Here is a 27,700-nt window from a genome sequence, read left to right as displayed (position 1 = left end):
TTGTCTTTTCAAAAAACCAACTTTTTGATTCATTGATCTTTTTTTTATAGCAGAATTTTATAGATGCCTATTCTTTTTTAAAAAATTTTTTAAAAATTTTTTTAATTTTATTTTGTCGATATGCATTGTGGCTGATTATTGCTCCCCATCACCAAAACCTCCTTCCCTTCTCCCTCCCCCCCTCCCCCCAACAATGTCCTTTCTGTTTGCTTGTCGTATCAACTTCAAGAAATTGTGGTTATTATATCTTCTACCCCCCACCCCCATGGATTTTTTGAATTGTTTTTTGGTTTTCAATTTTATTCAGTTCTGCTCTGATCTTAATGATTTCTTTCCGTCTGCTAACTTTAGGTTTGGATTGTTCTTGTTTTTCTAGTTCTTTAAGGTGAGGTGTTAGGTTGTTCACTTGCCATCTTTCCATTCTTCTGAAGTGAGCATTTAATGCAATAAATTACCCCCTCAATACTGCTTTAGCAGTATGCCACAGGTTTTGGTATGATGTATCATTGTTTTCATTAGTTTCAATAAATTTTTTGATTTCCTGCTTGATTTCTTCTTGGACCCATATGTCATTAAGTAGAATGCTGTTTAATTTCCATGTGTTTGTATAGTTTCCAAAGTTTCATTTGTTATTAATTTCTAGTTTTAATCCATTGTGGTCTGAGAAGATACATGGGATAATTCCAATTTTTTTGAATTTATTGAGACTTGATTTGTGACCTAATATGTGATCTATCCTGGAGAATGATCCATGTGCTGATGAGAAGAATGAATATTCTGAGGTTGTTGGGTGGAATGTTCTGTAGATATCTGCCAATTCCAATTGGTCTAGAGTCTTGTTGAGATCTTGTGTTTCTCTACTGATTCTTTGCCTAGATGATCTGTCTAATATTGACAGTGGGGTGTTCAGGTCCCCTGCTATTATGGTATTAGTGTCTATTTCCTTCTTTAGGTCTAATAGAGTTTGTTTTATAAATCTGGCTGCTCCAACATTGGGTGCGTACATATTTATGATTGTTATGTCTTCTTGATGGATCAGTCCTTTTATCATTAAGTAGTGTCCCTCATTGTCTCTTTTTATGGTTTTTAGTTTAAAGTCTATTTTGTCAGATATAAGAATAGCTACTCCAGCTCGTTTTTCTTTTCTGTTTGCATGGTAAATCTTTTTCCATCCTTTCACTCTTATTCTGTGTGAATCTTTATGGGTGAGGTGGGTCTCTTGTAGGCAGCATATAGTTGGGTCCTCCTTTTTGATCCAGTCAGCCAGTCTGTGTCTTTTGATTGGGGAATTTAAGCCTTTTACATTAAGAGTTGTTATTGAAAGGTGTTGATTTATTCCTAGCATTTTATTGGTTGTTTGGTTGTCTTAGGTGTCTTTTGTTCCTTGCTTTCTGATTTACTGTTTGGTTTCTGTGTTTGTTGGTTCCTTGGGTTGTAGATAGTGTTTTTGTTTCCTTGTTTTCTCTTCATGGATGCCATTTTTATTATACTAGTGGGTATTGATTTTTCTTGGGTTTTTATGGCAGTGGTCGTTATTTTTCAGGAACCAAACCCAGTACTCCCTTGAGGATTTCTTGTAAGGGTGGTCGTGTGGTAGTGAACTCCCGCAGTTTTTGTTTGTCTGAGAAATATACTATTTGCCCTTCATTTTGGAAGGACAGCCTTGCAGGGTAGAGTATTCTTGGCTGGCAATCTTTGTCTTTTAGTATTTTGAAAATATCATCCCATTCCTTTCTAGCTTTTAGGGTTTGTGATGAAAAGTCTGATGTTAGCCTGATTGGGGCTCCCTTATAGGTGATTTGATGCTTCTCTCTCACAGCTTTTAAGATTCTCTCTTTGTCTCTGAGTTTTGTCAGTTTGACTATGACATGTCTTGGAGAAGGCCTTTTTGGGTTGAATACGTTTGGAGATCGTTGAGCTTCCTGGATCTGAAGATCTTTGATTTTTCCTATATCTGGGAAGTTTTCTGCCACTATTTTGTTGAATATGTTTTCAATGGAATCTCCATTTTCCTCCCCTTCTGGAATACCCATGACTCGGATATTTGAGCGCTTGAGGTTGTCTGATATCTCTCTCAGATTTTCTTCAATGTCCTTGATTCTTTTTTCTTTCTTTTTTTCTGCTTGTGTTATTTCAAACAGCTCATCTTCAAGTTCAGAGGTTCTCTCTTCAACTTCGACAAGCCTGCTGGTTAAACTCTCCATCGTGTTTTTTATTTCGCTGAATAACTTCTTCAGTTCAGCAAGTTCTGCTACACTTTTTTTCAGGACATTGATTTCCTTGTATATTTCCTCTTTCAGATCCTGTATACTTTTCCTCGTTTCATCATGATGTCTAGCTGAGTTTTCTTGTATCTCATTCAGTTTCCTTAGAATTATCACTCAAAATTCCTTGTCAGTTATTTCAAGGGCTTCTTGTTCTATCGGATCTGGAGTTTGAGATTTATTAACTTTTGGTGGTGTACTTTCTTGATTTTTTGTATTTCTGGTATCTTTTTTTTTGGTGTTTATTCATTGTGGCAGGGAGATTCACAGTCCACTGGTTTGAGACTAATGACTACATAAGATGTTGCTGTGGTTGCCAATTTCGTATGGCTACCTCCATGACTGCTCTGTTGGCCTCTAGTGCCTTGTGTGTATGGTTGCCTCGGGTCTTGGGCTTCTCCGGGGAGCCACCTTTCTGGTCAGCTTGGACTCTGCTGGGCTGGTGGATCACGTACGGCAGGGTGTGTGATCTCTGTTGAGCTTTCACTTCCTGTGCAGGACTTCTCCCTGTTCCGTGTGCTCTGGCCCAGGCTGTTGGATTGTGCAGTGGCGACCCCACCGGGTGTGTTGTTTCTGTCTAGTCTCCGCCTCCCTGGCCTCACGTCTCCCCACTCTGTGCGCACTGTGCTGGGCTGGGACGTGTCTTCTACAACCCTCGTCTATCAGCTGGGCCTTCAAGACCCTGCTCGGCACCGCCTTGCGCAAGAAGTCTACCAGTTTTCTGGTAGGCACAGATGAGCGCTTGCTCTGGGTGCCTTTGTAGCACTGTGTAGATCTTTCTCGGGACTTGTTCACCTTTGTATCCCCCCAGCATGGACTGAATCTAGCGCCCACCTGCAGCCAGCTCTCCGGCAGGTTCAAGCGGACCTGGGAACGTATCTGGCTTTTTAATTCAGCATAATAACATTGAGATTCATGAATGCCATCGCATTATCTGCTGTTGTACATTTTTACTGCTGCATAATGTTCATTGTATGTATACAACCCAAACAGTTTTTTAAAATCATTTTGATTTTTTTATGGGCATTTGGGTTGCTTCAAATCTGAGGCTATAAAAAAATTCCATGAACATGATAATATGTCCTTTTGTAGGCATGTGTCTTCATTTCTCTTGGCTAAACACTTACAAGTGATATCATTGAGTCATAAGGTATATGTTTACAACTACCTAATGTCACCTGAAATTTCCACTCAGTTTTTCAAAGTGATTAACTATTTTAAATTTCCAAAGCAACGTATCAGCATTCAAGTTAGACCATCTTACCAATATTTGGTGTTATGTTTCAATCATGACTTTTTATTTGCTCTATTTCTGATGCTTTGGGCCTTCCTAACACTTGGAGGAAATGCACCTCCAACAGCCAGCCAATTTCTAGAGATAAAAAAAACCTCACCTGTAACGAATCCACAGCCCATACCCCAGCCACTTCTTTTACCAGGTACTCATAGGGCTATTACACTCCTGCACTATTCCCCTGCCCTAATCACTCCAGTACTGGGTACCAGATAACTAGGGAGAGCCCCTGTGCTTCACAGCCCAATGAAATTACTCAGACTAGCCGATGCTAAACCTGCTTACCCTGCCTCACCCATTTGTTTCCACAGAACCTACCATAAAGGCTCTTGCCCACTTTCTTTTCCTTCTTCTTCCATCACCTAACCAACCCTGGTGCTTCTCTCTGTGTCCCCCTGCACTGCCCCACCATGGTGTGCCACACATCCTGTTTCTAGGGATCGGTGAGTATAAAAACTTGTTCCTTCAAGACAGTCATTTTTGTGACAGCATCGGGCTGGATCACAGACCCCTCTGCCCCATCCTGTGCAGGTTGTAAGTCAGGTAGTTGAGAGCCAGGGAGTTGGAAAAAGATTCTGGCAGCAGATAAAAGAATAGACATGTTTTATTACCTCTGGAGCTCTGCTGGCCAGTGGTTCAGAGATGCTGCCTTTTATAACAGAAGTACACAATAGTGGCAATGAGCCAAGGAGTATATGGGTGCGCATGCTCAGTTACACCACTGTTATATAACTTGTTTACAATGGGTGTGCTGAATCATACCCAGCAGGATATGAGGAGAGGGGTCCTGACTATACTGACTCCATTTTCCTCACAGGGTGTCTCACCATGCTTGATTAAAATAAATCTTGGGTACCTTCATTTCTACTTTTTTTATTTTTTGATGGCTGGCTGATATGGGGATCTATGTTATCAGCACATTGGTGTTATCAGCCAATGTGTTCTAACCAAGTGAGCTAACCAGCCAGCCCTTGGCTACCTTTAAAACAATTAATGCAGCAAACAGGTCCTGCATCTTGGTGTCTGCACCTTGTGCCTGAACCTTCATGGCATTGTGGTGTTTTTGTCTGTAGTTACCATAGATTCCCAACCTAGAACTGCAGAGCTTGAAAAGCTGAGTCCTCCTAGAGCTGTTGCATAGTCTAGAGTGTCAGGGATCTGGAACTGAGTACATGGAGGCACTCACCATATTTCTCTCTGTTGGTGGAGCATGCAGGTTCCAGGACAGAAGACCTGGGGGTGTACAGGTAATTGGCTGCATCAGTTTCTAGAAAGGTCCCTCTGAAGGGGATGGGAAGTAACTACCCTCTTAGTGTCATGGGATGAGTCTGATCCACTGACCAGGCAGCACTGACAAGCAACGGGTAACTGAGTCAATTGCATGAAAGTGTCTGTCTCCAGGCCGTTATATGCTCCTAGGGGCAGTTGATAAACTACTTCCTCTTTCCTTCTGAGATTTTCTGAGGCAAATTTTGGCCTGTTCCACAGAGTAGTGGGAGAGTACTCTGCCATAACTTTCAGTCATGTGTTGTGGGTTATTTCCCTGGTGATTAATGATGTTGTGCATCTTTTCATGTGCTTCCTAGTCTTCTTTTCTTGTACATCTTATTTCCCGAAGTGCCTGTGGAAATCTTTTGCCCATATTTTAGCTGCAGAGAGAGAGAGACAGAGAGACAGAGAGTGAGGGAGTCCAATTTTCCCTCCCTGTGTGATTTGCTTATTAATTTCATAATGGTGTATCTTGATAAGCACTCATTTTTAATTTTTTGAAGTTCAATTTGTCACTTTTTCTGACTACAGCTGCTTTCAATATGTTTAAATAGTCATTACTTATCCAATTTTGTAAGCAAACATATTCACTTATGTCTCCTTCTAGAAGCTTAATATTTCTAGCTACTACATTTAGGTGCACAATCCAGCTCAAGTCAAGTTTTGTGTAGGCAGTGAGATAGAGATCCAAGTTCATTATTTTTCATATTAGTATTAAGTTGCTCTAGCATTATTCGTTTAAAACTTTCCTTTCTCTCGTAATGGCATTGGTGTCCTTATGAAAAGTCAACTTACCATTTGTGTGAGTCTGTTTCTGCACATTTATTTTGTTCCATCAATTTGTCTATATTTGCATTAATACCACATTCTGTTGGTTACCATAACTTCATAACAAGTCTTGAAATAAGGTGGTAGTTTTCAAACATTGTTCTTTTGCTTTTCTTTTTGCTAATCTATATCAAATGACAGCAGTCTTACAATTAAGAAAATACAAACATTTAAAACTATAAGTATTGTACCCATATTTGCTGAAATAAACTGAATGTATGAGGAAAAATTGTCTTAGAATCATTAACTCTGAGACATGATGTAGCAAAACCATAAGACCTTAAACATAAAGAAAAAATCCTACGGACATCCATGCAAACAACAACAACAACAACAAAAAACTTACAAAATATTTTTTTCTTGCAGGTTAACATTAGGCTTCTTTCAATGGAAACATAGAAAACAAAACAGAGAAAGTATACTATGAGAATTTTAAATTAAGTCAGGCTATCTGTCAAGTCTTAAGTCTTTCTATGCAGAAAACAGTTTTAAACATGCACTAACCCAGAAAATCATACACTAATGAGCTTTTCTTCTGTGATATGCTAAGGGACAAATTCATTTCAACTAAGAAAAGACTGAGCAATGTTCGGCAAAAGTATATAATTAGGATTTTTCTGAGTGGGGAGAAAAAAGGATGGGATGAAGGGGCACTTAACATACTCCAAAGACAATGATAATATTCCTTTTTTTAAAAGGTAGTAAGTATGCCTGAGTTTATATTATCATGATTTATGTGCCTATCATATTTCTTCAATAGACAATGTGTGTACAAATAAGAAAAAGGAGTTTTATAATTAGTAAAATTTAGGAAGCAATAAAAAGGTGGGAGAAAGTATACAGTAATTGCTTCATCTGTCATTTCTGGAAGTCAAAGGATATTATTAAAGCTATAATTAAATAATTAATGTATAAGCATATTTAAGAATAGAAAGGTAAAATTTAAAAATGTAGCACTTTTTAATCACTGTAATCTGAGCTGGAGGAGAGGAAAGAAAAGTACATATTAATTTTATTATTATTTATACCATGAACCTAATAGATATTATCTAAAAGTTCTAGAAATAATTTTATTATACAAGGTATGAATGTAAACCCTACAAATATGCTGCCCAGTGTGGTAAATACTAGCCTCATGCGGCTATTTGAGAACTTTAAATGTGGCTGTTGCAACTGAGGAAACAAATTTTAATTCTTCTTTATTAATTTAAATTTACATGTGCGACAAGTAGCCTCTGAATTTGATAGTACAGCTCTAAAATAACACAAGAAGTTTAAATCAACTAACCTAAATAATATTATTTCTAATTTCTTTGCTATTTTTCATTTTTCCTTTTTTTAGTGTTCAAGAAAGCCACCCAAAACTGTGACAACCTTTGCATAAAACCAATGAGATTTTGGTGGTGTTTCTGTGGTGTAACCTATGAAAACTGATAACCAGCCAAAGTGAAAAGTAAATACATATTCTTGAATCAGAACTGTAACCAGCAGGATCTCCATATTTGAGTCTCCTTAAGGGCTTCAGCAGGCCTCAGCCCTAGAGGAGATTTGCAAGACAAGCCTCAAACTTGCTGGCTGAATTGCCCGAAATAGGAGCACACTTGCTTAATTATAAAGATAAGCATAAGACTAGATAAGCATGTATTTCGTTGAGTTCTCTTTCTTCTGTCATGGTCACTAGATATTTTACTCCTTGGCAATAAGGCAGGATGATATCATGTATATAAATATCTAGCTGTTTTGAAGAATACCTGGAGATGTGGCCTTGATGAGAAGTGCATACTACTCAGATGCCAAAAAGCCAAGACATTAATCAAGCTATGCTGACGTCACCCCAAAGCCAGTCAAAATCCACTATGACCCCCAAGACCCATGCCCGAAATTTTGCCCTGTAAATGCTTATGATTCTGATACTTCAGGGAGTTCAGGTCTTTACAGCAGTAGCTGGCTCGTTCTCCTTGATTGATGCCTTCCAGTAAATGCTTATCTTTCCAGCACAGATTTATTGACCAGCCTGCATGCAGGTGGGGAGAACTCACTAGGGTTCTGTAACATCCTCACATATTCTAGAAAAACATAAAGACTTTAGTACGTTTAACTCCAATCACACCAACTCTTGGCTTATGTAAGTGTTATTCTTCATGTACTTTAGTTCTTTCTTTAGGAAAATAAAATAATATTCCATTAGAAGTTTGTTGTTGCTGCTATTTTGCACAGTACGTATTTGATATTTACCCACATACTTGCCATTCTTTTTCCTTCTCATCTCACACCTTCCATCTGCCATCACTTTCTTGTTTCAAGCACATCCTTTGAAATGTCTGTCAGCGACTGTGTATTATGACAAACTTTCTCCATTCTTGTTTTTCTGAGGATGTTTTTATTTGCTTTTATTTTCACAGAGATGACAATTATTTTCTCATGGAACATTGATTATAACTCTTCACTGGTTTCCCTTTTTGCTCTTCACTGGTTTACATTCTAACCGACTTGAAGATAATCTCTGCTTTTCTATTCAGACGCTTTCAACATCTGCTCTGCTGTCTTCATTGATCTGCAGTGTCACTATGATGTGTCTAAATGCGCATTTAAAAAAAATTATCTTATTAATATTTTTGTGGAATTCCTGAGTATAGAAATTGGTGTCTTTTATTAGTTTTGAAAAAAATTCAGTATCATTTCTTCAATATTGCTTCCTCCACATTTTGTCTATCCTCTTCTTTGAAACTGATGAGATACGTGGCATACCTTTTCATTTTGTTTTTAATATCTCTTAACCTCTCTTTCATCTTTCCATCCCATTGCGTCTCTGCCCTGCATTGTTCATTTCCTCAGTCTTATATTCCAGGTTACTATTTTTCTCTAGTGGTTTCTAATTTATATTAAAGACATTTATTGAATTTGTAATCTAAATTTGAAGTTCTCTTTGTTTTTCTTATGATATTCCTGTTTATTTTTGTAGTATCTTTATTCTTATTTATACTTTCAATCTCCTTATTTCTTCAAGTATACTAAGCTTACTTAATCTGTATTCTGTGGTTCTTTTGTGGTTTTGACCCTTCTGTCTGTAGTCCTGGCTGTCCCTCACCGAGGCTTGCTTTCCTATATGTTCAACTGATGTCTGATTATAAGCTGTTATTTCTTGAAAGTTCATTTGTAAAATATTTTGAGTCCTTGAATCAACACAGGATCCTCCACAGGATATTGGTATTTCCCTCTGAAACCAGAAATGTTGAACAAAATTATCAGCTTTCAGTGAAATTGAAACTAAAAAATATGTGAGCCCACTGTGGTTCATAATTTTCTGTTCTTTTTTTTTTTTTTTTCTCTTTTGCATCTTTTGGGTGGTATTTAAAAAAAAAACAAAACTATTTCTTCACTACCCTGAGAATATAGAATATATCCTTTGGGACCTTAGCTAGTTGTAGAATATAATATCGGGTAAATACATCACTGGGTGCGCACTGGGCTCTGTCTCCTATTCATCTTCACCCCCACCACCACCACTTGTGGCCTTGAAAACAAAACATGTCTTCACAGTAAAAGCTGATTTCTGTTTCTCTGAGTTGACAGTTTCATTTGATTTTTAGACTCTCAAAATTCTATACGGTTTTGAGTCTTTTGTCAGCTTATCAAAATATTTTACATGTTTATCCAACATATGATGTGTGTTTATTTTTAGTGAGAGATCCAGTAAAGCTATTTAATTGAAATAGAATGCAGTTCTACAGTTTCTGTATTGCCACAACCTTTCATACGGCTCTGCCATGGGAATCCTCACATTAGTTTCAGTCTTCGGTTTATAGTTTAATACAGTTTAATAAACCTAATATTATATTTAAAATAGTATATTTAATATTTAGTACCAAGCCTTTTGTCCTAATTTCTTAGTCTTTACATAGCTGACCGAAGTTAGTTCTCTGGTAATATCTTTGAAAGAATTGTTGGAAACAACATTCCCAGATTTTTGTTCCATATTTAAAACTGCTTTTAGCCCTTTTATTTAAATGCCAATTTTGCTGTATATAAAATCTGAGGGTTACACTTACTCATCTGAAGAATTCTGTAGCTTGCACTATGTGAGGAAAATAGGACAATTTAGTCAGGCTCCCTGGACATTTCTTGTAAACAAGTTGTGTGTGGGTGGAGTTAGTGGGCGTGTGCACCAATGTATCTTTTTAGTTTGCTGCTATTTTGTGTTCTGCAGTTTGTGAAGCAGAGCTGGCTGGCAGAGCTCATGTCTAAAAATGGAGCATGTTTACTCTGCTGGCAGCTGCTCAGTTTCTCTTTGGACTTTGCCCATAGCAGTTGAGTTTGGGAGTTTCACTTTGTACTGCTTAGCTCTCAGACATATGTGTGTTGAATAAAGACTATTCCTACTTCAGCCAAGGCTCCAAGGACCTTTTTGCCGGTTATATAGCTCATAGACCTGTGTGTGAAGGGTTTGTGAATGGGCTGGAGGGGTCTGTGATCTCCAGACCCAGCCCTAGCTCTACGCACTCCATCCCCATCTCTGTTTACTTAATGATAGTGAATTATATTATGGAGCAATGCATGATAGGCCAGTTTGGAGCTGGTGGGTGAGACTTTATAACTCTTGTTAAAGAAATACCCTAAATCTCTGAGAAAAAAGATTGCCAGTGATGTTTGGTTTTTTCCTTATATTCATACATTTTAAATTTTTAAGAAATATATATCATATTAGTAATTAAAAACAGGAGAACTTTAATTTTGTTTGGATAATAAAACTGTTGTTTTTTTTTTTTTTTTACCAGATACAACAGTAAAATCCATTTTGCTAATATTGATATTAGCAAAAAACCACAAGATGGATGGTTATTGAGTTCTAAAAAAATCTTATTCAAGTCAGTGTGTAATTAAAAATACAATCACAGTCTTCAACTCAAGATAGTAATTCACTCAATACAGATATTGCTGATTTTAAAAATAGAAACTTAACAGCAGTTTTGGAAGGAAGAACAAACAGGAGAGACTGAAAGACAAAAAAATGATTAAAAGACATTTAGAAGTAACCAAGAGAAAATAGGATGACTGCTGAAGGTACTGGGTTATTTGGAGGCAGTACTGCACATGACAAGATTGTACGTGAAATTGTTTAACACCTATTTCTCCTAAATTAGGTTGCCTTATCCCTGATGATTATCTAAGTTGGAGTTTCTCAATTTTGGCACTATTGACATTTTGAGCCAGATAATTTGGGGGTAGGGATTGTCCTGTGCCTTGTAGGATTTCAGCAGCACAGGACGCCAATAGCAGTCCCTAGTTGTGACCACCAACAGTCTCCAGGCATTGCCAAATGTCCCCAGGCATTGCCAAATGTCCCCTAGGGGATGAAATTGCCCCAACTCTTACTCCAATCATGTCTTCCATGAATCAGGCTAAGTTACTGCTTACTAGTTTGCCAATGGGTTTCCCCCCTCTCCATCAATATTAGTTCCTAATTTCAGACAATATTTCTAAGTAAGAAATTATTCATCATATTACTGTTTTTATCCTCCCACCCTCCTTTTATTACTATCATCAATATTTTCAGCAAATATCTTTCGGTAGTAGCACTATACTGATATCTTTAGAGCATGTTGAGTAAGTGGTCTCTTTCCCAAGAACATTAATCCTGGTGAGAAGAAGGACAAATGCCAAAATGAATAGAAATTTGGCTGGTTCAGATATGGAGAAATTACAATAAGAAAATATAAAACCTAGAAACATAACTCATCATTTTTATTATGTATATGTATATATTTTGTATTTCAGATTTTTTTTTCATACTCTGTTGCAAAACATTAGAGAAATCTACTGCTTCATTTATTTCCTGGTGATGAGAAGTCAACTCAGTTCAGGAATCACAGCTCCAATTTGTGCCTTTGAGATCCTAGAAGAGAAGTCACTTAGATTGAAGATGGAAGAAGATTATCAGAGGGAAAAATTCCCAAAGCAAAGAACAAAGTTCATGTACCATCATTCCATCCTACATACCTGAGGTACACTGGGCCTGGCACTGATTACCTCCTCAATTAATTAATAGAATTTCTGTAAATCAATACAACTCTGGATTATTTTTATTATTCATTCATATATATCCATTCCTGATGCTGATAGGAATCAACTTTCCTCAAAGTCTAGTCATGTTACATCATCAAATAACAAAAAAGACACGAAAAGTGCTCTCACACTCTGATGAAATTTAATAGTCGAATTTAAGTAAATAAACATACCCTACAAACTCAAAAGTTTAAATCTACATTTTACATTCTGAAGCATGTTCAATAATTGAGTTCTCAGTGTCAGGGAATAGGAAACTAATACCTAATAAATAATTCACTAGAAGATCATGGGAATCAATGCATCTAAGTCTCTTCCATATACACTAAAAATAATAATAATAATAATGGCTTAATGGGAAAGAATTCTGAATTAAAGTGATAAAAAAGCAACACTCTACTAATTTTAGTTTAACATAAGAAATAGAATTAGCTAATACAGAAGACACACAAAAGTAACAAAAATAGTTTCTTTGATTGTTTGTTTTTTGTTTTTTATCGCTCAGTTAGTTGTCTATTAATCCCAGTTAATCTAGGAACCTTCACCCCCAAGCCTACTTTCACTCTGAAGCTTGTAAGTAGAGACTGGTTCTACTGGTTTTTATAAACCATTAGTTGGTTGGAGGTTCCATCTGGAATAAGAAGAGTCTTATAGAGCAACCAAACTATACTCTGTTCTGAATTCACAAAAGTTGTTTCCATAACGTGATAGAATCTGGAGTTCTGTCACCAATGCTGTTAAATGGCTACCACCTGAAATACAAGTTGAAATATATTATATAAATGAATCCTGTTTCCATCAATAACTATATGAAGAGAAAGAGATAAAGGACAAATAGATTATTTTTCCAGGCCCAGGAAGATGATTTACCAAACACCATCCCACTGAGCCAAGATTAAAATATGACAACAATGTTTAATTTGGTTACTTAAAGCTAGTCACATTCATATGCTGGCCACTTCTTCATATTCATAGTCAAAGTGTCTCTTGGGTCTTACCTATATTATTATTTTCAACACACAGCCTCATCACAGCCAGAGCTTCTCCAGAGTGGGTACTCAATGAACAATTAGTGAAAATGCTTGTTTTTAGTATATTATTATTTTATCTGAAATTCTAATAATGTTCTGCCAGAAATGTTATGGTGGTTATGAGTAAATTTATTTCCATCTAAATGTCTTTGTTTGTTTTTTTTCACCATAAAGAGAAATAGAGGAAAATCATAGTGAGATTTTAAGAACTCAAATAAAAGGAGGAAGTGAAAATGGCATTATTACCACTGCAAATGGATCCTACTTTAGGATAATGGTCCCCAAGAGGACTATAAAATATATCATTTATCTTTCACTTCTCTTTACATAAAATATATCTGTTGACCAACTTCCTCATGGCTGCCTTTACTTCCTTGTTTCGCAATGTGTAAATGATGGGATTAAGTAAAGGGAATATCACAGTATGGAACACAGACACCACTTTATCTAGGGAAAAAGAGTCAAATGGGCGAGCGTAAATGTAGATGGATGGCCCAAACATTAGCACCACAATGGTGATGTGGGAATAGCAGGTGGACACGGCCCTGTTGGTACTCTCACCTGAGCCTGAATGTTTCTTGAGCATGGCCAGAAGGAAGGCATAGGACATCAACAGAGCAATAAAACACACCACGGAGATCAGACCACTGCTAAAGATCATCACTAACTCCTCCAAGAAGGTGTTGGTACAGGCAATCCGGACAACCTGTGTGATGTCACAGAAGTAGCTGTCTAACTCATTGGGCCCACAGAAGGGAAGTCGAACAAGAAGAGCCACTTGTATTATAGAATGAATGAAGCCCCCCGTCCAGGAGAGAGCCACGAGGATAGAGCAGAGACGTCGATTCATGATGGTAGCATAGTGGAGGGGACGGCAGATAGCAGCATAACGGTCAAAGGCCATCACTGTCAGCAGGAACATCTCTGAGGCCCCCACAAAGTGCAAGAAGAAGAGCTGTGTGATGCACCCACCAAAGGAAATTATCTTCCTCTTCACAAAGAAGTCTACGAGCATTTTAGGGGCTGTGATGGAGGAATACCAAATATCAAGGAAGGCCAGATTAGCCAACAGGAAATACATGGGAGAAGTCAGATGAGGGTCAAACCTGATAGTGCAAATGATAAGGACGTTCCCTGGAAGGATGAACAAATAGAAAGATAAAAATACAACAAATAGGACTAGTTGCACCTCCCGAGTCTGGGATAGGCCAGTGAGAACAAATTCTGTCACCTTGGTATAATTTGCAGGTTCCATTTTTTCAATTAGCTTTTCTCACAAAATGGCTATGAAAAACAAAGAAATTATAATTACTCCAAATAGCAATTAACTAGAGTTACATCACCACTTTCAGAATTAGCAGATGTTCCCATCATTAAGAGATTGCATTAGGATACATATGATTGCCCCATTTTATATTTGATAAACCAAAAAAGGGAAAGAGTGATGACCCTTAAAACAGGAAACATTGAAACAATACAAAATGTGTCACATATCTGAAGCCCAAATCTCAGCTTGTTAATGCTATAAAATCTTATTTTTTATGAAGCTCAGCAATGCTCTAAATCTTTCCCTCAAACATCTACCTTAGTAATAAATACATGAAGCTACTTTTCAGTTTAGCCAAATTCTAGACTGATAATCAGACACAAAGCCTGTTCTTTCTAGATCTTTTTTGTTGGGAAATATTGCATTATAAACTTAGGCTCAGAGTCTAGTATCATGTATACAGATCTGGCAGTATTTTAGTTGTAATCTGTAAGAGTGATCCCAGGGTTTCAAGTGTAGTGAATGGACTTTTTTTTTTTCTTTCACAACCAAAATTTGTGCAGTTTAGTACTTGGTAATAGGTAAGCAGCCATAATATATAGCAATGCAGGGCCCTATATGAAAATTCTTCTGGCTATGACCAGATCCCTCAATACCCATTACTACACTGACCATGGAGTTTGCCCACTGTTTCAGAAAGGTAGGAAGGTATAATGATTTGAGAAATAGGTATGCTTGCCACCCAAGTGGACCCTGTTCTGATACACTTTGCCACTTCAAGGTGACAGTAGGAATAAGATTATTTCTAAAAATTTGCTTAAGCCCAGTATTGAAACTGACACTACTAGACAGAACAAGACCCACCAAGTAAAAGCAAGATAATCATTCACCTTACGAAATATGCTTCCTCTTTTAAGTAAAGTTAAAATTGCCACACCAAAGTAAGTATTTATTGTGACCAGTAGCCAGTATGAGAGAGTTGCTTCTGATGTGATATTTTATGATACTGCTTCTTCCCAATGTTGCTTAGAAAAAGCAAATACTAAAGAAGTTAAGGTTTTGTAAAACCAGGTAGATGTGAGTGTCTACACACTTATGGACACAATGCATATTATTGACTAACGAAATCCAATGTTTCTTCTTTAGAGCCTACTGATTCAATTTGTACATAATTTTAACAAACATAGACACATTTCCAGTATGTTATAGTAGCATCATATTATGAAGAAGAGATGGCTTGCTACAAGTAGGCGCATCGAGAAAAGACTGGTGTTTTCCAGGAATCTGACAGCAAGAGGCAGAAAAGACAAAAACACTGAGAAAGCTCAATAGTGTGGGACTATTTAGCGAAGGGAGAAATATCCCCATGCACATGAATTGCCCAGTGTGGGCCTCAGTGAGTTAATTAATTATATTTAGTAAGATAGGGAAATTTTAAATTTGGTTTAGAAAGATTTTAATCAAAAGAAATATAAGGCTGCCAGTTTTTAATCCTTAACTTTCTTAAAAACTTGGCTATCCAGAATGACATATTTCCTATAAATCCCAGAAAGCACTGATTTTGCTAAAGGAGGCAATCCATACTTTCCTAATAACACAGTAAGTATGTAATTGTAGACTCACAGTATACGAGCTCATTTACATTCACTGGTAAGTAAACTATGACTTTCCAACAATCAAAAAAACTACCAAAAGCATCTGAAACATTATGATTACTCAGTTCACTTGGATATTATGCTATTTAGTTTTTGAACAGATGGAAGTGATTAGATTATTTGTTCTTAATTAAATAATTGTCCTCTTATTATTGAAAGGAGATGCATATTTGAAAGCAGTAAATACTATTACAAGACCCTAAACTTTTTTTTCCATGGGGGATAATGATATGATGATTCTGATTATTGTCACACAAGTCACACCTTCCTCCTCTGTCCTATTCTGTGCCCATTCCTTCAAAAAGAAATTCAAAAATGGCACTAATCTAGAAAGAAAAAAATTAAGTAAATGAGTCTTGGAAAGACAAATGCACACCAATTATTATGAAATAGAAAGTGTTATTTTATCCAAAAATGTTGAAGATGTGGCATAAAATTAGAAACTGCTATATATTTTTTGCATTAAGAACCAAAACTAACCTCACTTATTCCTTTGGAAAGAAATACAGAGCGTTCATCCCTCACTCTTTGGTGAATGCCTTTTTTTCTCCACTCGTCACAACTATCAAGTTGAAAAGAAATATTGTACTTGAGCATCTCAATCCAATAATCAGGCAACCAACCAAACTCCCTATTCCCAAAACTAGCAATGCTCAGGCACTTTTCATAACGTGCACACACACACACACACACACACACACACACGTGCACACCATGCCCCTCCCTCAATGAGGGACGAACACATCTATTTCCTACATTACCATTACCATGCCCTGAAATATCATAAAGCACACAACAATTCTGAACCTAGCCAGCATTTGTCATTTAACACATGTCAAAACAAAGCTCGATAAATGATATTAAAAGCTCTATCCCAAAGTACACATTTTCTGTGTCACTTCTATAAATTATTCATTTCTGTATTTAACAAATATTTTGTAACATCTACTATGTACTATCTGCTGAGAATACAACAATGGCCAAGTAAAGAAACAACACTCAGTTTCAACCTCATTGAACTTATATTCTGAAAATATAGATAGATAATGAATAAGCAAACAAACAAATAAGTAAAAACTTAAATAATTAGCACTAGCAATAAAAGAAGATATAAAGAAGTAAAATAATTTGCAGTAGTGATAAGAGACAAGAAGGAAATAAAAAGGGGATCATGATAGAAAGTAAATGGTGGTGGGGTGATGGTGGTGTGTAGTGATAGAGTGCTTTAGAAAAGCTTCTCTGTATTGGTTACATGTCGACTAATTTTGAAAATCAGGAGAAAAGCATTTGGGGAATAGAGAAGAGCAAATATAAAGGCTCTACCGCAGGGAAGAGCTTCTAGCAACTATAGCAGAAAACTTGCAACTGATAGAAGCATAGAAACAAAGAGATAGCCAAAGACAAAGTAAGGTAGCCCACAATAAGAAAATTGGATTTTAATAGTTTTCAATATTTGTGGGGAATTCTTGGGGGAGATATGCTATCCATGGTGACTGAGTTAGAGGATTTCTTTCCAAGGTTGCCATGTAGCAGGGAGTGTCTATTCCAAACCAGTGCTTACTTTTAGATCAGCTAGATAGTTGTTTGAGGAGGTATTACTTCATCCTGTGTTCACCCACCTACTCCTTCCAAGTTTCTGGATGTGACTCTGCTCCTTTTTTAACAACACCTAGTGAATTCCCATTGTTTACTTAATCTGCAGGGATGTAGTGTCTAAAGAATGACTGTGGAAATACCTAGGAGTACAGGAGCTCTCCCTGTAGATGAATGAACTGTGAACTCTCCTTGACAGAACCATTACTTTAGGGAAAAACAAGTATCTGTGTGATGTTAAGAAGGTCATTTAATCTTCTCCTATGGCAGTTTCTTCCTAGCAACATGAGGGATTTCTAAAAATTCTAGGTTTAAAATTCTATGATTCTATAAAAGTCAAAGGGGGGTGAGAGTAAAAGTGCTAGAAGAGTAAATTAAGAATAGTGTGGGTGACAATGTAGAGAAAGTGATATTATCACCATTGTGAATATATCCACAACCTTAAAGAAATAACTTGAATTGATTTTCCTATTTGTATCATACTGAGCTCACCTATCTTATTCTGTGAGATGGTGAGGAGGCAGTGTACAAAAGCACCTTAGCAATCTAGATGGGTATATGGAGATCCAGGGACCTCAAGTCTCAAATAAACCAGTAGCAGAAAATACCAAGATACAGTAATTATCTTCATTTCCTGTACACATTGTTGCCCGCAGTTAACTAGGCAAGAAGAAAACCTTAGGATCACAGAGAAGGGTTGATCTCAATATGAGAATGTTTTGAGGATGATTTGCTGCTTAAGTATTTCTCTCATAGTAGATTTAGATAAATAGATATAATAATAGATAATAATAATAATATAATAATAATAATAATAATAATAGTTATTATATAAAATATATGTAGTAATTAATATAGATATAGATATAATATATTATAATAATATTATATATATTAATATTAATAATAGTTATTATATATAATAGAATAAATAAATGACTTTGAAAGAAAAATTGTTAAATATTTCCAAATCTAATTTTTTATGATTTATCTAGTCTTTCCTGACTCTGCTTTACTATCCTTGATTTTGTTTCCTGGAATTCTCTTTCTAAAATACTTATTCCACTCACATTACTTTCTAGCAAGATCCTCTTTGCTTTTAAGTTTTTTATTTTTCTATTTACTTCAAAGTTGTTCCTACTGCCCATTCCAATCCCTTCAAAATGAAACACCCCAGGCCCCAGCTCCCCCATCCTACTCATAGAGCTTACCCTGGAAAACCATCATGAGAAGAAGCTAAACATTTTGGGTTTTTTTCTGACTTCCTTTCAGGAGTGACAAGAAGCAAAACTTTGGTAGGTTATTTTAATGACTTGCCATGCTTTGAAGACCCATAAATCAGAACAGCCTTCTCTGTTTGAGTTCACTGAAGAATGGCTCATACTGTAAGTGTGAGGTGACCAAAAGATGCCCTGTTCAATGCCTTGTTCAGCCCTGAGTTTAAAATGCCTTAGTTGCTGAGATCAAGCCAGAGAAGAAACATTTGGTCCACCAAGTTCATACTTAAGACCTGCTCTACACTGTCACCACCTTTCCCTGTGACATTTCCTGGCTCGAGGCTTTCTGCTTCTTACCACTGGTCTCTGAGCATCACGTAGTTATTTCCATCATTATATCCATCCCATTGTCTCAAAAATAGAGTGGTTTGTATTACTAGTATAACACCATTCCACCTACCAACTACAGTGCCAGTCTTGGTGTAGTCAGGGTTATGAAGAGGGGTGGAAGATGCCTCTTCCCCATCCACAACAGAGGGCTTTGTCTTCTTTATTTTGGTATATATCAGTTCCCATCCTGATGCAACAAGGAGCTAACTAGCACCGTGAGTTGTAACTAGGAAAATCAATTCTCTGGAGGCCAGAGGCAGCCACGTAGGAATAAAAGTCCTGAAGGAATAATTTAAAAGTTGATATATGCTTCATCCAAGGAACATAGAAACACAACTTTTGAATTGCACAGAACAAGTAAGGAAAATGGCTAATTTCCCAGGACTGGTGGTGGGAAATGTTTGGATGTATGACACGCCCTCTAGAGTGTGATGTATATTTCCAATTACACTTCCCACAAAATTGTATCACTTAGAGATGCTGGATCCTTGGGAAAATTGAGATAAGTCCAAACCCAAAAGTAATCCAACTGCATACATTGCTTGAGCAGTTCACTCACATTTGCAAAGAAGGCCTTAAGTACTAATTCCTTAACCCAAACTACATTTCTAATTTTATTAGTGTCTTCTACCTGTGCTTAATGATTATCTACTATGTCAGATACTGTGCTAGGCACCAGACATACTTGTACAATGATGAACAAGAGAGAAACAGTCCTTTTTTTCATAAATCAACCTGTAATTGACTCTCCCATGTATGAAACCATAAGTGGTTTGTCTGAACCTCTCACCTAGAAATAACAGGCTTGCACTAGTAATTTCCCTTCTGTGTGTGAACATTGTAATTCCTAAACTAGATGATTGGTTACAGGGCGGCAGGTATTTGTTTTTGGCTACTCACCACATTGACCATAATAAATAGTACCCTGTAAATATCAAGACAATATGTGATGCACTAAATTGTATTTTACTCCATACACAATTTTCATTCCCATAGCCTCACACTAATTTAAAATTCTCTTACAGAATAAACTTTAACCAATTAAATGTTCTATGAAAAATAACATTTGGTTCTATCTCAATTTTATTCTAACAGTATGATCTGAATCTCACATCTTTCAGAAATTGTTCTGTTAAAATTACTTGCATGTAATACTCTCAATGGCCATACTTGAAAGTTATAAAGATGACAAAAGATTACAGAATTATTTCTTAATTAAAAAAAAAAAATTGTCTCAGTGATGCATGGAAAGTCTATGAGACATTCTTCCATAAACTGCTAGAGATGAAAAGACTCAGAAAGGGCTTAAAATGTACTTTGTTTTGAATGGCTTCAGGGGATAAATCAGAACAAATATTTGTAGGGAGTTCAGTTCAAAGCAAAAATTTTTGAAGTTCAGTTTATGTTTAATTTTAAATGCTTGAAAAACCTCAATTCATCTTCTTTCAAATATTTATTAAAGGTACGTGAAGATACAGAAATAATGAAAGTGTCAATAAGACTAATACATAATGTATTTCATATTCTCATGAGAATAAACATTGATTACTGAGAAAATAGTGCCAGATCATTATTTTTAAAAAAGAAAAAAAAAATACCTGGATTTTAGCCTGTTGCCCATCTCACAACTGCTTCATGAAACAAAGACCAGTTGAAAATTCCATGGCACTTGCCCTGACTCAGAAAAACTGAGCAACCATCACTTCTTCCCTTCAAAATGTGCTCTTACAGAGAACCAATCACAGCAACTGAAATTTCAGAACAACTGTGAAAGGTTAGAAGTGGCCCATATATTCTAGGAGCTATAATCCCTACAAGTAAAGTGCTGTAAATGCAAGTTAGGGCAGGAACTATTGCTATAGCAAGACACACTGAAAGATTTATTTTTCTGTGTCACATTTGCTTAGAAAAGAGAATGGGCCAGGTAAGATAAGAAAAAGACAGACCAATGACCACATAAAAGTGCACAAGGTGAAAGTGGACTAGTTGCTAGAACTAGTCCTTCAGGTATTTTTTTGAGATGAGGATTACAGAGACATTCAAGCAGAACATAGAGTTTGAATACTTCTTTCCTTCTTTGAGACTGAGTTCAAATAAAATAATGAATATGAATTGAGAGAAAAGCAATTAAGAAAAATGGAAAAGGAAGAAAACATGAAACAATCATTAGAAGACAATATACTTCGAAATGTTTTACATGGAAAACAAAAACCTAGAGAATTTTAAGATCACAACATACACAAACAATGTTAATTTAATTTCAATTTTTACAAAAGTTGCCAACTTTAATCTTACTGCTTTGCCAAATATTCATACAAAGTTTGATCAACAAACATGAGCCTGCATCCATTTTTGCTTGTAACTGTATTTGAGAACTCTACAATTTACAATATTTTAGCCAACATTAATAACAACAATAATAAGATAACTAAAAATATGCCTAATTTTAAAAGCACAAAGGACTTGTATTAATAAATAAAAAGTGTTTACTGATATATGTAAACAACTCGAATAAATAAAAAGACATAATATGGTACTAACCAGAAATAATGTTGAAAATTAATAATTTTCTTAAATTAATATATAAAATTAAGAGGTACAAATCAAATCTTCAATAGTATTTTGAGGATACTGACAAAATGATTCTAAATTCCAGCTGGAAATAAATAAATGTGCTAAAAATCAAGAATATTTTGTAAGCGCAAGATAATGATATAAATATTTTGATATCAAAGATATCGTGATATCTTTATAAAGATATATTAAAGGAACAAATACAGTAACATATCTGAGTATAACAGAATTTAGCAGTTGACAAATTAGATATTGGCCTTTTTAATTAGGAGATGATAAACCACTCAATAAATTGTATTGTAACAATTGACTAGCTAGGTTTTAGAAAGAAAACTCGTATCTTATAATGTATACCTACATAAATTGCAAAAGAGTTAAATCTAAAACTACTAAAAATGCAGAGAGACTATGTAAGTTACCTTGGAATAAACAGGGATTTCTTAAGCATATCCCCCACACCCCGCAGAAAGAACTGTAGCATATTTGATAACAAGATTTAAGGCGCGGCCGGGGAGCAGCACCAGCACGGCTGTGACCTGTGACCGGCACCGCGGATGAGGCGGTAGCGAGCGGGGGCTGGGGAGGGTCATGGGCGGTGGCGGCGGTGCGACCCCTGTGTCTCCCTGAGCAGGACCGCAGTGGGGCCTCAGCGCTGATCCAGTCAATGTACGAGAGCGGAGAGCTGGGCAGTCTGGAGAACATGGAAACCCTCACAAGCTGTGCAACAAGCTGAACCCAGGGTTGGGGGCGGGACGTCTGCAGTTTGTCAGCCATCAAGATGCTGCAGGTTGTCAGCCATCAAGATGCTGCAGGTTGTCAGCCATCAAGTGGGAGAGTTCCCCGACTTGTTTTCAGACCAGCTGTGTAGCTCCTTACCTGGCAGCGGTGGTAGTGGTGGCAGTGGCAGCAGCAGCAGCAGCAATGGCAGGAGCAGAAGTGGCAGAGCCATTGCCCCTTGATGCAGCCCTCACTCAGCCAGATCCCGTTACTTTCCTTCTCTCAGCCGGCCTCCTCCCCCCAGGTTCCAGCCCTGCAGGTAAGGTCCCTCCCACCACAGTTTCCACCCCACCTGAGGGCAACTCCTGTTCTTCAGCCCTTCCCCAGCCCCAATCTCAACCTCAGCTACAGCAACAGATGGTAATGATCACCTGGACGTTCAGCACTGCTTGGCAAATGAGAATCATCTAGCAGCCTTTGAACTACCGGAATGCGGCTACCAGCTTTCAAGTCCTTTAGCCTCAAGTCCAAAGCCTGATGACATCCTCCCAGGTACAGCCAGTCACCATCCAGCAACAAGTGCAGACAGTATGGAACCAGCGGGTGCTGACACAAACAACCAATGACATGCTGCAAACACTTGCCCCAGCCACGATGCGGACGGTTGCTGCACCTCAGGTTCAGCAGGACCAGGTCCTAATCCAGACTCAGATCATCAAGATAGATTCCATTGTTCTGACCACACTGAAGTCAGAGGGCAACCCTGTCACATCTGCTGTCCAGAACCCAGCCCTCACCACCCCCATCCAGATGGCTGGCCTTCAAGTACCAACCCTATGGGCCACAATGGGACCATTCTGACCACAATGCCTGTGATGGTGCAGCAAGAGAAAATGCCAATTAAGCAGGTACTCTGAGAGGTCAAGCAGCTCGAGCCCCCCAAAGAAGGAGAAAGACAGATGACACGCAATATCATTGAAAAGTGATAGCACTCCTCCATCAACGACAAAATTGGGTTGAAGAACCTGGTCATGGGGACAGATGCCAAAATGCACAAGTCTGTTGTTCTGAGGAAGGCCATTGATTACATCCAATACTTACAGCAGGTCAATCATAAACTGCACCAGGAAAACATGGTGCTGAAGCCAGCAAATCAGAAAAACAAGTTCCTGAATGGTATCGACTTAGGCAGTCTGGTGGACAATGAGGTGAGCCTGAAGATCGATGGCTTTAAACAAAATGATATTCCCCCCAACCCCTGGCCTCCGACTCAAGGTCCCAGGCTATCTTCTCCTCCTACTTTATCGACTATGAGCCAGGAAACCTTCTGTTGGATGCGGCAAAGGTCAAATATCAACTTGACTCTCCTCCTGTAGTGCTGGACATGGAGATGCCCAAATTGTCCATTCGCTCATAAATTCTGCTGTACGTCTTCACCTTCCTGTGCCTCTCCTTTAACCCCATGACTTCCCTGCTGCAATGGAGAGGGCCCCGTGATTCTGACCAGCAGCCATACTAGGACTCTGGCTGCAGCGTACTTTCATTTGAGTTAGGTTTCGGCAGCTGGTTTGACTGGATGATGCCCATTCTTCTCTTATGGCTGGTAAATGGTGTGATTGTCCTGAGCATCTTTGTGAAGCTGCTGGTTCACTGGGAGCCAGTGATCTGTCCACACTTGCGGTCCTCAGTCACCTTCTGGAGGCACCAGAAGCAGGCAAACCAGAACCTCGCTGGGGGGATTTTGATACTGCTGGCAATCTAAAAGCCTGCCTGTCAGTTTTGGGCTGGGCACTGCCCCCCTCCCACCTGCACCTGGCCTGCAGCGTCTCCTGGAATGTAATCGCTACAGCCTGCAGCAACTGTGCCCGGTGCGCTGGCTGCTCAAGAAAGTCTTCTAGCATGCTGGGCCATCACAGCCACTGAAGAGGGCTTTGAGGACAAAGCTAAGACCAATGCCCAGGATGTGGCCCTGGCCTATCACATGCTGACCAGCTGCACATCACAGGGAAACTTCCTGCAAAGACCTGCCAGTTCAGCAGTATGCATGGCTTTGTGTGCTATGAACCTGGCTGAATGTGGAGAGGAGAAGATCCCCACCCGGCATGCTAGCTGAGATTCATCTGACTGCTGCCTTGGGACTCAAGACCCGGTGTGGAGACCAGGGAGCCCAGCTACTTGACCAGTCAAACCCAGAGTTTATGTGGCCCTGAGCACAATACTGTCCCTGACTCCCTACACTGACTCTGCCAGCCCCTGGGCCAGCAAGTTTTTCATGGAGCAGAGTTGGTCAGTGAAGTCGGCTGCCACGGAGAATCTGTACCATGCCCAGAGGAACCCAAACAATCTCATTGCCAGGTCCACTGGGCCTTCTGCAAGAACCTGCTGTAACAAGCCATGGAATCCATGGTGAAACCTCAGGCCAAGAAGAAGCCTGGAGACCAGGAAGGAGAGAGTTGTGAATTCTCCAGTACTCCGGAGTGCCTGAAATTACTTGATTCTTTTGTGGACTCTGTGAGGATCATGACCCCACCATTCTCCAGCAGCTGGAGCTCTCAAGTGAGCCCTTGTTCTGGACATCATCTGTCAGTGGTGGATGTCCACAATCATTATGGACATCAGCTGGCTTCAGGGAGATGACATAGCTGTGTGCTCTCATTTTACCAAAGCACAGCATGTCCTCAGGCCCTGGAAGTAACTGAGAACCCCCTGGTGAAGTCGTCTTCCACACCTTCATAACCATGCAAGCCTCACTCTCCAGGAGAACAGATGGGTAGCAGAATTCTTTTTGCCATTGCAAGAGGACCAGTGGCCACCTATGGAGCAGCCTCAATGTCAGCGGGACCACCTCTTACCCTGCCCTCAATCACGTGGTTCAGCTGCTCACCTATGACCTGCTACTCTCTCTACAGAGAACACTCTGGCAAAAGCAGGCAGGCACCAGCCAGGCCCTGGGCGAAACTTTACATGGGTCAAGCCCAGAGCTGGCTGGCTTCCAGCAACACTGGGCAGCTTGTGCAGGCTTGCACACAGCTTTCACCTAGCAAGGTGTTCTTGCACTAAGCCACAGTGCACCTAATGGCAGGAACAGCCCCACTCACACCCATCAGCTGCTGAAACACAGCCTGCAGCTGGGCACCATGCAGAATGCGAAGTGCAGAGAGGTGGACACCTGACCTGACAAACAAGAGTGGGCCGCCACTATCTGCTGGCCTGCCGCCACTATCTGCTGGCCTGCCACCACCTTCCCCTCTCCTTCCTCTCCTCCCTGGGCCAGTGGGCGGTGGAGGCCATCTGCAATCTGCAGCCTGGAGAAGGTGGGCAACCAGCGATCCTGCAACAACTGCCAGCAGATGATTGTCAAGCTGGGGTGGCAGCACTGCCATCACAGCCTCCTGACCAATAGGCTCAGCCCACCTCCTTCCAGCTGTGTCTCTGTCTCTCTCTCCCTGGACCCGCTCTCTATCTTTAATTGTTTTCCCTCCTCCCTCTTAGAGCTGTGGAGATAAGCCTTGCCTTTTCAGCTGTCACCTGCTGAGGTTTTGTGCCACCTCAGGCCAGCAGGTCCCTTAAAGCTGCTGTCCATAGATATCTGCCAGTGGTCCAGCTGGGCCTGAGGAAAGAGACAGGGCAAGAATTGGGGTGTACCCTTGACTTGAAAGCAGCAGGGGGAGCTCCCAAGCTGCCAAGCCCCTGCCTCTAGCCCTCCGAATTCTCTCTCCTGAGCATCTCTCTCCCTTGCTTCCTCATTTTATCAGTCTTTCTATCTGGGGGACATAAGTCTCTGAGCATAAGAAAGCAATTCACCCTCATTGCTGTGCCCAGCATACCTTCTCCTCGCTTTTTCTACTAATTTTTTTATATCAGCGTGCTTGACTTTGCCATGATGCAGGGCAAAGTTACTGTAGCATCGTTATTTCTCTCCCTGGGTCTGCGTGTTCTCCTTTGTGCGTCACTAAGCCAGTTCATTGTTTTCTCTTCATTACACAGGACAGCCAGGGAAGGAGGCGGAGCCCTTGTGAGGTGGATGGGCAGCAGGGGGCAGGCCTGAAGATGGATGAAATAATGTCTGCATTATTTTTTAAATTTTTTAAAAAATAAATGGTATCTTATTAAAAATAATAAATATATAGAAAAAAAGGTTTCAAATTTAAATGATTACAAGCCATTTAAAAATAAAGACAAATTTGAGGCAAATAGTAACAGGAAAAACAAATATACAATAACAATATATAAGGAACACTTAAATAATAATAATGATGATGCAAATTAAACATGAGTGAAGAACTTGAAGAAGTATTTCTTCAAAGATATACAAATGGACAACGGGTATATACAAATATGCTCAGCAGCATTAGGCATCAGAGAAATGCAAATCAAACAACTGTGAGATATCACTTCATACCTGTTAGCATGGCTATTATAAAAACAAACAACAACAAAAACAACAACAAAGATAAGAAGTATTAGCAGAATGTGGAGAAATTGGAAGTCTTGTACACTGCTGGCAGAAATGTAAAATGGTGAAGCCACTATGAAAAACAATGTATTTAAAGAATTCCCATATATTCTAGCAATTCCACTTTTAGGTATAAGTCCAAAAGAATTAAAATCAGGTTCTCAAAGAGATACCTGCATTCCCATATTCATTGCAGCATTATTCACAAAAGCCAAGATATAAAAACAACCTAAATGTCTTTGTTAGTCTAGCCAAAGGTTTATTGATATTGCTTATTTTTTCAAGAAACCAACTTTTTGTTTTATAAATCTTTTATGTTCTTTAATCTCTAATTAATTTTTCTCTGCTATGATTCTTTGTTTTCTCTATCCTTCTATATACTTTGGGTTTAGTTTGTTCTTGGTTTTTAGTTTCTTGAGGTGTACCATTAGGTTGTATATCTGAAGTCTTCTTTTTGGATGTAGACATTTATTGCTATAAACTTCCCTTAGAATTGCTTTTGCTGAATCAGTTCATATTCCTCATTTCTAGAATTTCTATTCATTTTTATTTTAATTAATCTATTCCTTTGTCAAGTTTCTCATTCTGTTTCTAGACTGCTTTCCTGTTATCATTTAATTTTCTATCCGTATTTTCTTATGATTTCCCAAACATCTTTAAGAGGTTTATTCCAAATTCTCTGTCAGACATCTCACAAATCTGCTGTTTTTCGGACTTCATTGTGGGTGCTTTGTTGGTTTCCTTTGGTGGTGTCATATTTTTCTGTTGTTTCTCAATCTTTGTGTCTTTACATTAATGCCTGTACATTTGAGGAGACAGCTACCTCTTCCAAGTTTTATAGGTATCATTTGGCGGTGTTAGCTATTTTCTGCTCAATATCAGAACTTTGTTTCTGGTCTGTGGTTGTTTTTTTTTTTTTTCTTTTTTCCATTCTGTGGTGGATTAATAGCAATCACTGTCACTTACACAATGCACAGGAACTAATTTACTGTCCTGTGGTTAATTCCCAGATTGGGAATTATCAGTTCTGTGCCTGAACTAAATTGCTGCCTTATAGCTGTTTCTCAAAGTGGGAAAAACTT

The 27,700-nt window shown here is 38.5% G+C and overlaps 1 protein-coding gene and 1 pseudogene across 1 annotated transcript; one reads left to right on the top strand and one right to left on the bottom strand.

Moving 5' to 3' along the window:
* Positions 1-13,062: 13,062 nt before the first annotated feature.
* Positions 13,063-14,004, bottom strand: LOC134373662 (olfactory receptor 4M1). Its single transcript, XM_063091638.1, has one exon. The coding sequence runs from the start codon at positions 14,002-14,004 to the stop codon at positions 13,063-13,065; it is 942 nt and encodes a 313-aa protein (XP_062947708.1).
* Positions 14,005-22,109: 8,105 nt separating this feature from the next.
* On the top strand, positions 22,110-25,558 carry LOC134373719 (sterol regulatory element-binding protein 2-like; annotated as a pseudogene).
* Positions 25,559-27,700: the final 2,142 nt, after the last annotated feature.

This window comes from Cynocephalus volans, chromosome 3 (assembly GCF_027409185.1).
Source record: "Cynocephalus volans isolate mCynVol1 chromosome 3, mCynVol1.pri, whole genome shotgun sequence".
NCBI classification, from domain to species: Eukaryota; Metazoa; Chordata; class Mammalia; order Dermoptera; family Cynocephalidae; genus Cynocephalus; species Cynocephalus volans.
This window is presented reverse-complemented; position numbering and strand designations above follow the sequence as displayed.

Bases quoted from the DNA above. Each gene is read 5' to 3' on its own strand.
- LOC134373662 (XM_063091638.1), bottom strand. From the start codon at position 14,004: ATGGAACCTGCAAATTATACCAAGGTGACAGAATTTGTTCTCACTGGC.